At 40.5% G+C, this 12,196-nt stretch overlaps 1 protein-coding gene across 1 annotated transcript in view; it reads left to right on the forward strand.

Moving 5' to 3' along the window:
- Window positions 1-334: 334 nt before the first annotated feature.
- Window positions 335-12,196, forward strand: part of CPA6 (carboxypeptidase A6) — a 45,720-nt gene continuing 33,858 nt past the window's right edge. Inside the window, exons 1-2 of the mRNA XM_054285101.1 lie at window positions 335-453; window positions 1,738-1,813. Coding sequence (XP_054141076.1) covers window positions 335-453; window positions 1,738-1,813 — 195 coding nt within the window. The remainder of the gene's footprint in view (window positions 454-1,737; window positions 1,814-12,196) is intronic.

The following is a 12,196-nucleotide window of genomic DNA, read 5'->3' on the forward strand; positions in this document are numbered from 1 at the left end:
TTATCCAGTAAGGTCAACAGCAGGCAAGGCAAATGGACTGAGGTCCACACCTATGGGTACATCAGTGTTACTGCAGCAGTACCTGGAGTCTAACTGGACCAAAAACTTTTTAATGCCATTTGGGAGTTGGAAGGTTTGGGACCTGTCAGCAGGGGTGAGAACCAAAACTGGAGAGCTGAGACAGAAAAGGGAGAGCAAATGTTGACTGTAGAGAAAAGACTAAAAAAGAATAGGGGGTAAGGTAAAATTATTTCCAGAAACACATAAGCCACTTGAGAATTCAGAATTTATTAGTAGTGCTTTCTTCTGATCTGGCAGTATTTATTGCTTACCTATGTATGCATTAAGGATTCTTGCAGCAAAGGTGAGTCCTACCAAGGCTGTCGCTGCAGTTCATCAAAGGCAAGACCTGGTGCCTGAGAGCAGCAGCAGCTTGGGAGCGTTCCTGGAACAGTGAGCCAGGAGGGGCACACTCAGCAGTGCTGTTTCTAGTTGGCCAAATGTCTTCTCACCAGACTCAGAACCTTCAACAAAGGAGGAGAGGTGTCAAGGAAAATTCTGCTGTTTAAAATTCCCAGATAATATAGAAACTGTAGATAAAGAAATTGTTTGAAAGGTACTGTGGCTACTGGATGGAACTGTAGAAATAAATATATGCATGACTGTCAAGGTCTCTTGGAAGTACTGATTATCAACAGTACAAATTAAAAACTCAAAATGTAGGAAAATGCCAGAATTCACACAGGCCACTTAAAGTTATTTCATCCTTCTTGTGTATGGCTGATATTTTAGTTACATGATCATTCCCTCTGTTTTTTGTGGTCTCCAGCATCCCATAGGTCATGACAGATGGTGGTCATTGAAGGGTCATTCAGTTTCTTGTTTCCTGTTTGCAAAATTATGTCCATTGAGATCATAAATCATAGAATGGCTTCAGTTGGAAGGGATCTTAAAGGTTATCTACTTCTAGTCCCCCCTGCCATAGGCAGGGACACCTTTCACCTGAACACGTTGTTCAGAGCCTCATCCAACGGGGCTTTGGACACTTCCAAGGATGAGGCATCCAAAGCTTCTCTGGGCAGTCAGTTCTTGTGCTCCTTACAGCAAAGAATTTCTTGCTTGTATCTTACCTAAACTTACTCTATTTCAGCTTCTGTTAAAGAAAGTGAATAAAGTCAGCTACTATTATCTAGAACCTTCTGAGCGTGTATGAGCAGCTACTTACTTCAAAAAATTTGTTTAAGTTTTAATGGGTAAAGCAAAAGGCATGCCCCAATATGAAGATCACCTCTTTTCTCAAGTCAACTCCCCTCTTGAATGCATGAAACAATGAACTTTTCAAAGTCCACTAAAGGTTTAAACATTAAAAAACCGTGTATTTTACTTAATCTCATCATTGGAAACAGATCAATCATTTTGGAAAAAGATTTTTTTTTGTTGTTCTGAGGCAGATGTTCAGTATGGAAGATGTCAGACTACATGGTTAACTTAGAAGACATGAACAAAACATTTGGGTGTAAAGGGAAGGTCCAGCTGACACTGATCTGTAAAGAGCAAATCATTTCTATGGAAGTGCATAATCCAGCAGCAAGTTTAGAAGCAGAGTTCCAGCTAACCCAACATTTTCCAGGTGCTGAAAAAGGGCACAATTACAGTAGCTATCTGAACCTAATTACTGTCCCATTGTACTGCTGCAAGGAGTCCTAAAGTGCCAATTCAATTTTCTATTATTGGCAGTGATAAAGTCATACGAGTTGTTCCTGAGAGCGAGAGGGAAACACAGATCCTGAGGGCTGCATTCAACAGGCTTAAGGTGAGTTTGATTATTTTCATCTTCTTTTTCTGATCTTTTTTGAAGACTATAGTGGATTCACTGACTTGCCTTTCATTTGGCATTTCAAATTATTTTATTATCTGGAAAGAAGTCTTTGCTCAATAAATTCCTAATTTACCAATAAATTAGCGTAGGTATTTATTGGTAAATTTTAGATTTATCATGCCTGACAAATTTAACAACACTTGCTTCCTAAAAGTGATACAGGTGCTATATTTGTAAATTTGCTTTCTTTGCTCTTCCACTTCTTGCTAGCATACATAGTTGTTTCATTATCTGCTCAATTGTTATTTAAAACACTGAGTTAGTTCAAGTTGTGAACACACAGAGGAAAATAAAAAAGGCTTCGGTTTAAGAATCTCCCTGGCAGAATAATTTTTAAGAGGCAGATTACAGAGTGTCTAGGACAGGGAGCCAAAATGTTTCTTCCCTGTCCTTTCCCTGCAGATGTAACTGAAAAGCAGCAGTGCCACTGCAGCAGTGCAGCACAGGAGCACTCTGCAGCATGTTGCTCTGCTGGCACAGCTTACAAAGGCAGAGGCAGCATTTCCACAGCAGCCTGGCCCACTGTCCCAGAGCATGGGGACTACCTGTAAGTCAGGTCTATAGTCCTGAAAAAAGGACTGTACCATGCACATGCACTGCCCCCAGGTACTGTGGGACTGGGATAAGCTTCATTAGTAGTCACCAAAACAGCCTAACCCGAGCAGAATCAGGGAAGTAACAATTGGATCAATATGTTGAGTGCCACAGCATTTGCAGCATGTGCAGAAGCTTTGGGCTGCTCACTGCCTTCAACTCCAGCAAGTTATGAGGCAATCTGTGATGTAATTCTGCCTCTGTTGTTGAAACCTTACATAAATGATTGTGTTCTCAGTGAGGAACAAATGAAGGTGCATATAATTTTCTAGTCCAATGGTTAACATCTGGGATACAAGTAAATCCAGTCTCTGTCTGCATACCAAATAAAACTAAGGTGTTAGAAGAGCTCTTACAGCCTTCCATCTTTCAGTTATGATGAAGCTATCTTGCTAGTGTGCTTCAAAGAAAGAGGACTGAGCTACTTTAGGTACCTTAGCCCAGGAGAAGGCTTACTGCTGTGAATACTCCAGTACTCAAGACACTGACCCCTTACTAGCTTTAAGTAGGAAAGCTGAGGCTGTCTTCATCACATCTGCATTTCTTAACACTGGTTGGTTAGTTCACCTTTCAAGATGCTGTACTTTCAACCCCATTCTCAAGACATCCAGCCTGTGCACATGTTGAATGAAAAATTTCAATGTTCAAAAGAGGCAGTGTCATGATGCCATGGATTAGACACTTTGCACTCTATTGCCCAACTCTCCTGTAGAATATTATCTCATATTTGTTTCTGTACTGCTTATTAAGGACCTGACCTTCTCCTGTGAATGTTACTGTAACACCCCAAAAAGGATACGAGTTTTATTCTCAGTTAGGAAAAAAACCCGCCATAAACCTGAGCAATAGATGTGGTTTTTGCATTAATTTCTCCCCCCTGGAAGTTGGAACATAAAGAGGGAGCACATGTGTTTTTTTCCTTTCTCCTCATATTGTAAAGGCTGAGAAGCAAAGGGGTTGCTCACCTTCCTGTAACTGTTTCTCATTACAGAGCTCCCTTAGGCTCCCAGAAAGAGATTCCTTCAAATCAAAGTGGGAGCAGTAGAAACTTGAATAAATGATTGCATACTGTAACTCTGAGAGCAGGATAATAAAATTTTGGCAAACTTCAGCAGAATCTGACTAGTTAATTAGAAAATGATTGATTCTGATGAGAAACTAAGCTGAGGGGGTTGAAAGGATGACTCAAAAAAGAGAGAGTGTAGTGACACCCAGTTTCATGAGCACAGGCTGGGTTTGGCTGCCTGTCAGGTCTTAGGGCTCTTCCATCTGCAGCTGCTTCACTGCCCATCTGCATGGGGTGGAAGAGACACACGAGTGGATAACAAGTAATAGACATGTTTAACATTAATTTGTCATATTTCCACCCTGAAAAAAACCCCTCGAGTTATGTCCTCATGAAGAAGTGGATCAATAATGACACTCCTCAGAAATGCCCAGTCCCTACAATAGCAGCACAAGTCAGTTGTGGCTGTAAGTCATCAGGCAGCCCCACTGGAGAACCCTGTATTTGGAGCTGTGCAATTTTTAAGTCTCCATGTCAATTCTCCCCATCCTTCTCTCACCCCCAGACTTCCAGAGTTGAAATTCAATGTTCAGGGGATTTATGTTCTGGTTTTTAAATACAAGCCTTTAAACACAGTGCTGATTATATGCTCTAGAGAAAATGGAAGATAGTGCACAAAAATCCCCCCAAAATCCTCATAGGGCAAAATAAGCTGCAAACAAACCCCAGATATAGTCCTGTTGCCATCTTACCAGAATATGCCTGACAAACAATAGAAATATGAGCAGGAGTGTCAACAGAAATGTATGAATTGCTATAATTACAAAGACTGCACTTTGGATTTCTTCATTTTTGAGTCAGAAAACCAGAACTAGTTTAAAGACACATCTCCTTTGAATCTGTTTTGGTTTGAGCAGTAAATTAATACCAACCTGCTACATTACTCACACATTCTGTTCCTCAAGGGGGAAATAAAGATGGAACCAGGATCTTTTCAAGATATTACAGTTTTGTTATGTTACTCAGTGTTGTGCAAAATTTGGTTTTCAACCTGAGTTATGATGTGGCCTGATAGTATTCTCTACCATTGTCATTATTATAAGAATAAGAAAAGTCAATAAAAATAAAACTGATATAATTTTTGTTGTTGAATTGAGAAGAATACATGTACTTGGGTTTCAGACATCTTTCTCTACCCTGGAAAGTTGGTCTACTAGAGATGAGGTATATTTCAGAGGGCCAAAAGTTACATTCTCTTGGCATGTCAGGATTAGTCCCAATTAGTAAAACAGGAATTGCAGTGCAAAAGTCATTTGGGGAGCCCAGTTTACCCCTGGTGTGATCCATGCACAACATAAATATTTGGAATAAATTCCCAGGAGAGTGCAAGCACAGGATAGGTTCTGCACAAATGGATTGTATGCCTGTTGCAGGATTTCCTTGCACAGAACAGACCATCTGTGGTAATAAGGCAAAGGGAACATAATCCCTCCTGTCCCAGGCTTCCTCCTCGCTGTGTCTGGTGGAGGGAGGTTTTCTGCAGACTTGTGGTGTTCTGTGCTCATTTCAGCCATCCTATAAATTTACACTTGTATGGCAGAGTGATTTAGCCTTTTCTTCCAGCATACATTTCATAACCCAAAGAATTATAAGAAAAACTCCTCTTTGTTCAGTTCAAATGACCCTATCCTGCTGAAGGGCATTATCACAAAGAAGCTTGAAAAAATGATCCTGATGATCCCATTGCTAGGGCAATGTATTTTGATGTCAGGCAGAGAATAAAGCAAATGCAAAGATACCCCTCCTTATTGCCTACTGATTTGGACAAAGGGAAGAGAACCAAGAAGAAAATAAACCAGCAGTGAAAGAACAGCAATGTGTCATAAATAAAATTTCACTAATTTTATCTGCCAGCTTCTTAATTACTGTCCTTACCACTGATTTTTCCTGAGTAGATTTTGTCATTTACAGTCTGCTCTAACACCAGAGCAGTGGGGAAGGAAGTGGTGCGAGCTCTGCCTTTTGCCATGCTGAAGCCATAGAGGTCAGCAAGGTCCACCCCTTTTCAGAAAAGCACCAGAGACCAAAGGAATACTTTCCTGAATGTGCATTTATAGAAACCTACACTGAGACATCCTTGAAGAATCATCCAGGAACTGGCTGTATGTCTCTATGTATTTGAAGTATCTTAGAATGTGTCCCCAGTGATTAACTTGGACAGTGACAGTTGAGCTAAAACATAACCCCCAAAATTCATACAAGAATTTCAAGAACTACTGAAGGTTTTTAGTGCACATGGAAACCTCTTGATGACAAGAGCAAGGACTGCTCTTCTACCAATACCTGAGCTGTAAGGTTAATTCACATATTTTTACAGAAGTTGTAGTCCCTAAGAACATCTGAAACCTAGCATCTGGAGCTCCTCAGGAGGGATATTTGCCCCCCCTTTTTAAGGGAAAAAACAAAAAGAGTCCATATAATGCTTGGTGTAACAAATCCCTGAATGCTACCCGAATTGTCCAGGCTCTGCTACTGTATGAATGCCATTGCCTATAGTGAGTGAATAATGGATAATGAATGTTTCATTCCACACATTTTACTTTTGTTCATGAATTGCCCAGTGGCAAATCACATTAGTCATAATCACTTGCTGAGTAATTTCCACAAATTAGTTTTGGTCTGTAGCTCCATTGCTCACAGTACTTTGTTATTAATCATTATTATAAATGGATTCCTTCATAGGCTGGTTCTGTTAACGTTGAGGTGACAGAATATTGCTTTTTTTTTCCCTGGTGGGGTGAACATAGCATGTAGATCTGCACTGCCAGTAAAAATAGCCAGCTGTATGGATAAAAATTTTTCTGCTGTAAGTTCTGTAAAATTGCTTGAACGTGCATGTATTCAACCAATAAACTCAGCTACAGTAAAGAATAAATATAGAAGCCTAAATATAATGAGTCAGATCAGCTCAAAGCAGAAGGAGGGGGCTCTGGGCCAGACCACTCTTGTCTCAGCCAGGCTGAGTAGGGTTCCCTGTGCCTCCCCACTGTAGGACTACATCTCTCCAGAACAAGTTCTCAGAAACTCTTGTGCATCATGCACTGCTGGGTATGCAATTATTTCTTAGGGCAATATGTGTCTGAGGTCAGAAGAAATGAGGAGATGGGGAACAGAGAGCCATGCTCTTTTTTGAGGCAGGAGATGGCAGTTTCTGGTTTTCACTGAGTGACAGAGGTAGTAGCAGCTGGCAGATGCCATCAGTATGTGTACGGCAGGATCTCTGGTCTCCAGCATGTTCCTACATCATTTCTGTCAGTCTCTGTGGAGAAGAAAAATAAGACTCTGGTAACTGGGCTTCTACCAGCAGCAGCACCCACATCCTTAGACACATTTGGCACAGATCTCATCCCAAAGCCCACTGGGGTAGATGTGACAGTGAGTATGACAGGGGTAAATGATGCTGGAGCTCCTGCCTTGGCTTTCATGCAAGATGTATAGTGTGCAAGTATCCTATACATGTATGACAAGTATGTGGCATAGCAGTGCTAAGGAGCATTTTCATAGGGCTGTGATGGACTAAAATGCAGCAAATACTTTGACAATTCAAGTGCAAACTCAGGGAATTACTTATTTTCCTAGCTGTACATCACTGTCCAGGTTTTAGATTGGCTGCTGCTGTAATGCCATCACAGGTGCCAGTCTTGAATTTAACATATTCTGTTGGGGTCTTCACTGTTACAAATAATTTCTTTTTTTATATATATGGTACAAGTCTTTAATCCTTAGTATTTAATACCAGAAATATACTTTTACAGGTTCACTGTTCCACTCTAATAATTTCCAAATTATTACAGTAATCAAAAATTAAAGAGAAACAGGTAGGATGATAGCACCACAGCAACATGAATATTACTGCCCATTCTCTGTTCCCCAGGACTCCTCTTGTCCATGTGCTATCCCTCTGCTTTGTACACCTCTCCCATGACTGCCTATTTTCTCCTGCTCTTTCTTGTTCAGAAGACAATTTGAGGAGCCTGTTGCTGATTTATGAGCCATTTCATGGTTTTAATTCTGTTGAACCTGAATGACAGAAACAAATGTCACATTCCCAAGTGCTTTGCAAAGAGGTAGGGATTTTCTTGGGTCCTCAGATGCAGCAGATTCTGTTTATCTGCTCTGGAATTTTCCTTTGTAAGCATTATTTTTGAAGTAGCACTTCATTTGAGCCTTGAGTGATAATTTCTACTCCATCAGTGGTCTACAAGCACTGTTTATCACCAAACACCTGACTGGGATCAGGACTGTTTGTATAGGTAGCAAAGAAGCAACTGCTCTGTGAACATTCCTGGCATAATAGAGTCAGACCACTCATTCTTCAGTAGTTTTTATAAAAGAAATTCCTGGGCACAGCCAGGCACTTCTTCAACTTTGGGAGGAGCCAGCCTAGCAGGCCTTGAAGCCAGAACTCCATTCCTTTTTGTTTGTTTTCTAGCCCGTACAGCAGCTGCTTATCCATTGTAATCCCTGAATTGATCCTGTCATTGCAGTTCAGGGAATCAGAAAAAATGTCTCATAGTGGAAAAGGATCACTTGGCTATAAATCTGATAACTTACACCTCCATAGGAAAATGCTTTAAAAGGCTTCAGAGGACAAAAGCCTGTTTGAAAATGCAGTAAGAAAGCCTGTCAGCCCAAGTGGAAAGCCCAGTTTGCAAAAGGAAAGAACTAGATCAGCAGCCAGAGCTGCCTGCATTTTACTTTGCACCTACAGCAAATGATGCTTTAGATACTTCAGTTTTCAGTCTAGATTTTAGCCTAGCTCAGGTTAGGGTTCCAGTCAGATATTAGAATATTTCAGATACACAAGGAACATCAGGTGACAACAGAAGGTATTCAATGATATATCAAAATACGTGTTTGGAAACCACTTGGCAGGCTCAGAAGGAAAATGTCGTTGCAGAAAAAATTTAGTGTGAAAATACAAGATAGAGAAGAATAGCCCAGGTAGTGAAAGCCTTGTTCTCACAAGACACAGAAAGCATGGGCTTTCTGACATAGAAGGAATCTGCTTCCTCTGAGAAAGCCTGAGCCTGAGCTCAACAAAGGCATCAGCAGACTCCCAGTGGAAGCTGAATCAAATCCAGGGCTTACTATTCCATTTCCCAGGCAGTGCAGCAATAACCGCAATTTGAACTAAGCTATAAATAGCTTAACAATAAACAAAAGAAGAGTTTTTAAAATTTTTTAAATGAGTCTGTTAAAGACTTTTTCACATCTTTCAAATATACTTAGCCCTGTGGCATCTGTACTTGTAAGAACAGATACTCAGTTACTATATAATTGGGTATGAGTTTTATCTCAGTGACTCTCTTGAGGAATAGCCTACAGGTTCTTTTCGTTTTAGAGCCCTGTGTGAAGTTATACCAGTGTAAATAGAGTGGGAAGACCATTACTTCATTATAGTTCCACAAAGATTTGCAAAACTCTAAACTTCAATCTGTGCATTGTTCTTGTTCTGCTCCTGCCAGTGTTATGGTTGCTGCAATCCCATGAATCATTCCCGATTTATTGGCACAATTACTCTTACCAGCCTCACTGAAAAGCAAATAAATACTGAAAAGTTAGAGCCAGTAAAATGTCTAGTGCACTCAATCAGAAACCTAAATTACTTTGCACTGGGACTGCCTTGTAAGTCCTTTTGGAAAGCACAGGGAATTCCACACTGGCTTGCCACTGGACCATTTTGCAGCACATAAAGGACAGCTGAAGCTGATTGGCAATCAGAACTGTCAATTAAGTTCCTTAATTGGCAGGAGAAAGTGAGGATGAAATCAGCCGTGGTACTGAAAACATTTGCAAGGGTGAAGACATTTGAGAGGAGCAGCTCTGCACTTTCCAGGTGAACCACAGCCCTGCTGGAATTATGCAGCAGTGTCAGAGTGAACAGGAGTCATTCCTGCATGCTTCTTTCTTTTCAGATGTACCAACAGAAGTCTAAAATTCTGTTGCACGCTGTACATGTGTGTGTGAGGGGTGTTTGTGTGCATACATGTAAGTGGCTGTGTTTCCCATGTATTATGGGATAAAAACTCAAGTGGTCAGGCCTCTGATGATACCAGTAAGACTAAAGCAGTTCCTACTTCTACTCTCTGCCTTCTACAATTAGATTTATAATTGAAAACATAACTAATGGCTTTCATGACTGCTTAGGGTTTTTATACACCTATACATGAGTACATGGATATAAATGGGAAACCCACATTTCCTGAAAGAGCCCATGAGCAAAGAGCACCCCTGTTTTCATTGTTGACTGCATGTTCCTTTTTACAAGAGACTCAGAAATGCCAAGCCATTTCAACTGACAGCACCATAAAAATAATTATATTCTGAACTTTACAGTTGACAGCATTTCTCAAAGAAATCCATTCATGGTGATGTCAAGGACAAGGCCATCTTTAGCAGATGTATTGCTGGACACAACTCAGTAGGAATAAAAACTGGAATTGCTAGGTAATAAAACATATAACAAAATTACTGTCTCATGGGGAATAGCACAGATAAATCCGAAACTATTTTCTCCAGATACTAAATGTAAGTTATGGCAAAGTTATTGTAGTTATTTTCATGACAAACATCAATCATCTGTTTGATTGATACATAATTGCAGACCTGAGGAGAGCACTAAGCATCTTCCTTTCAGGCTAAATGGAAGAAGAAATTAAACATCTGCTTATGAAAAGGTAGTGAGGGACAACTGGAGGCTACTGCCCAAGAAAATGGCTTTAATTTCAAAGACCAGCCTAAACCCCATGGGTTTAGGTGCTTTAACCCATGGGTTAAAGAAGCTGGTGATTTATTTCGGAGACTTGAATTAAAAAAAAAAAGATTGTAGGATTTATGCAGCCATGAGAGTGTTTGTGGGGAAAAACAGTGAGACTCTTTCCTTCCCAGGCTTCCTTTCCATGGGCATGGAATGAGCTGGAGGAAAACTGAACTAGTGAATAAAAATCTTCCTGTTCTGTTTTCTGTCTTGGCAGAGCAAAAGAGTTTTCAGTACACCATTTGTGAAAGTGTTTGTATTCTTGGAAAATTATTTGCATAATTTTAACTTTGGAAGAAATTCTGAATCCTATTAGTTAAGCGCCCAAATCTATTTAAAATATTTGTCCTTTTGCTTTGTGCTGCCTTTTCCTTACTGTACTGACCAAAACCTAGAGACATGAGTAATGAGTTCAGGGTTGCTATACCTTGGAAGGTGTCCAGGTAAGAGCTGATAGATTTATTTGAGCTGTCTTTAACACCTCAGTCTAAAGAGAAACTGCCTACAAAGAAACCTGGCTTTCCTAAGAAAATATTGAACCACAGAGACTTAAATGGGACAAGGGAGGTTGAAAAAAGAAAAGGCAGTTAAAAAATACTACTTTTTATGTAGTTAAAGTTAATAATCTCTAACAGAGTCTTTGTTAAATAAAGCAATAATGTGTTTAAATACTTTGGAAAAAGAGACCTGCCTGTGTGCTCTTGCATAAATTTTTTTTCCTCATAGAAAGCAAGAGGATGCTCATGCCTGCAGTGAGATGCTGGGAAAGAGCATTCTCTGTGCATCTGGGGAGCCACCACTGTCCCTGAGAACACTCATGTGTACTCATGGTCACACTTGAGTGGCAGGTGCTGAGTAATTGGTCTCCTGGTCCCAACTCTGAACTTGCTGAAAAATCTTGCCTGGGCTCTGCTTATTATCCAGAGGCTTTAAATATCCCAACACCTTTTAAAGGCAACATGCTGCTTGAAAGACAAGAAAAGATGTGCAAAATAAGAGTGTTCTGCGAAGGAAATGAGAATATTTAGGTTTGCAGACATGCTCTAAAGCATATTGCTTTTCCTCTAGCCTCAAGATACCAGGTGAATTTTGAGGGTCCAGTATTTGGCTGTACACTCAGGGAGTTTTGTAGGATTTCTGCATCAGTTTTTTGTGTAGCTGGAGAATCTTCATTCCACCTAGCAAATCCTACCAGCCATACAGCAAATAGAAATCTTTTGGCACTGACTGGTGCTCTATAATACTGTATAAAGGCTCATGTGTAGTGTGTGGGGGTAACAATACCCCATCACAGAGAGGGCAGAGGATAGGACAGCAATTTATTTCACTGCCACTCACTAACCAGCAGAGCCCAGCATGGAAATCCAAGGCATATTTGTGAGAGACATGATGTTGAAATAAGAGTGATGACTTCAATAAGACCCTCAGTATCCATGGGAGATGCAATGATGAAGTGCCCTGAAGATGACAGTGAGTAGAAGATAGTTGCACTTGCTCAGTCCAAATATGCCTGCTCAGAAATCCATCTTCTGTTTGTCAGTTTTTATGTGCTTGTCACACCAAGGACAAGCTGACAGCTGCAATATATATAAAATGTCTGCTGGAGAGACTTGTTCCTTGTTAAATGCTTTGTAAGGCAAAATCCAGCCAGTGACTGGAGTGGTATTCTGGACGGCGCAGGTAACATCTCCCAGAGAATCACTGGCTGCTTTGTTTACATTGGAAAGGATGAGAAGTGGGAGTCAAAGGAGCCAAATTACCCAAACAGGGAACTGAGATGAAGCAGAATGACTTGCACTCTAAATATGGGAATTTTTTTGTCTCACTTCCAGGACAATGCCAGGAGTGAAATATTGCATTTTCACCGAAGGAGGATAGTGGCAATATGCCACAGATT

This window comes from Melozone crissalis, unplaced genomic scaffold (genome assembly GCF_028551555.1).
Source record: "Melozone crissalis strain CALT ecotype California unplaced genomic scaffold, PUWL_Pcris_2 ptg000042l_1, whole genome shotgun sequence".
Lineage (NCBI taxonomy): Eukaryota > Metazoa > Chordata > Aves > Passeriformes > Passerellidae > Melozone > Melozone crissalis.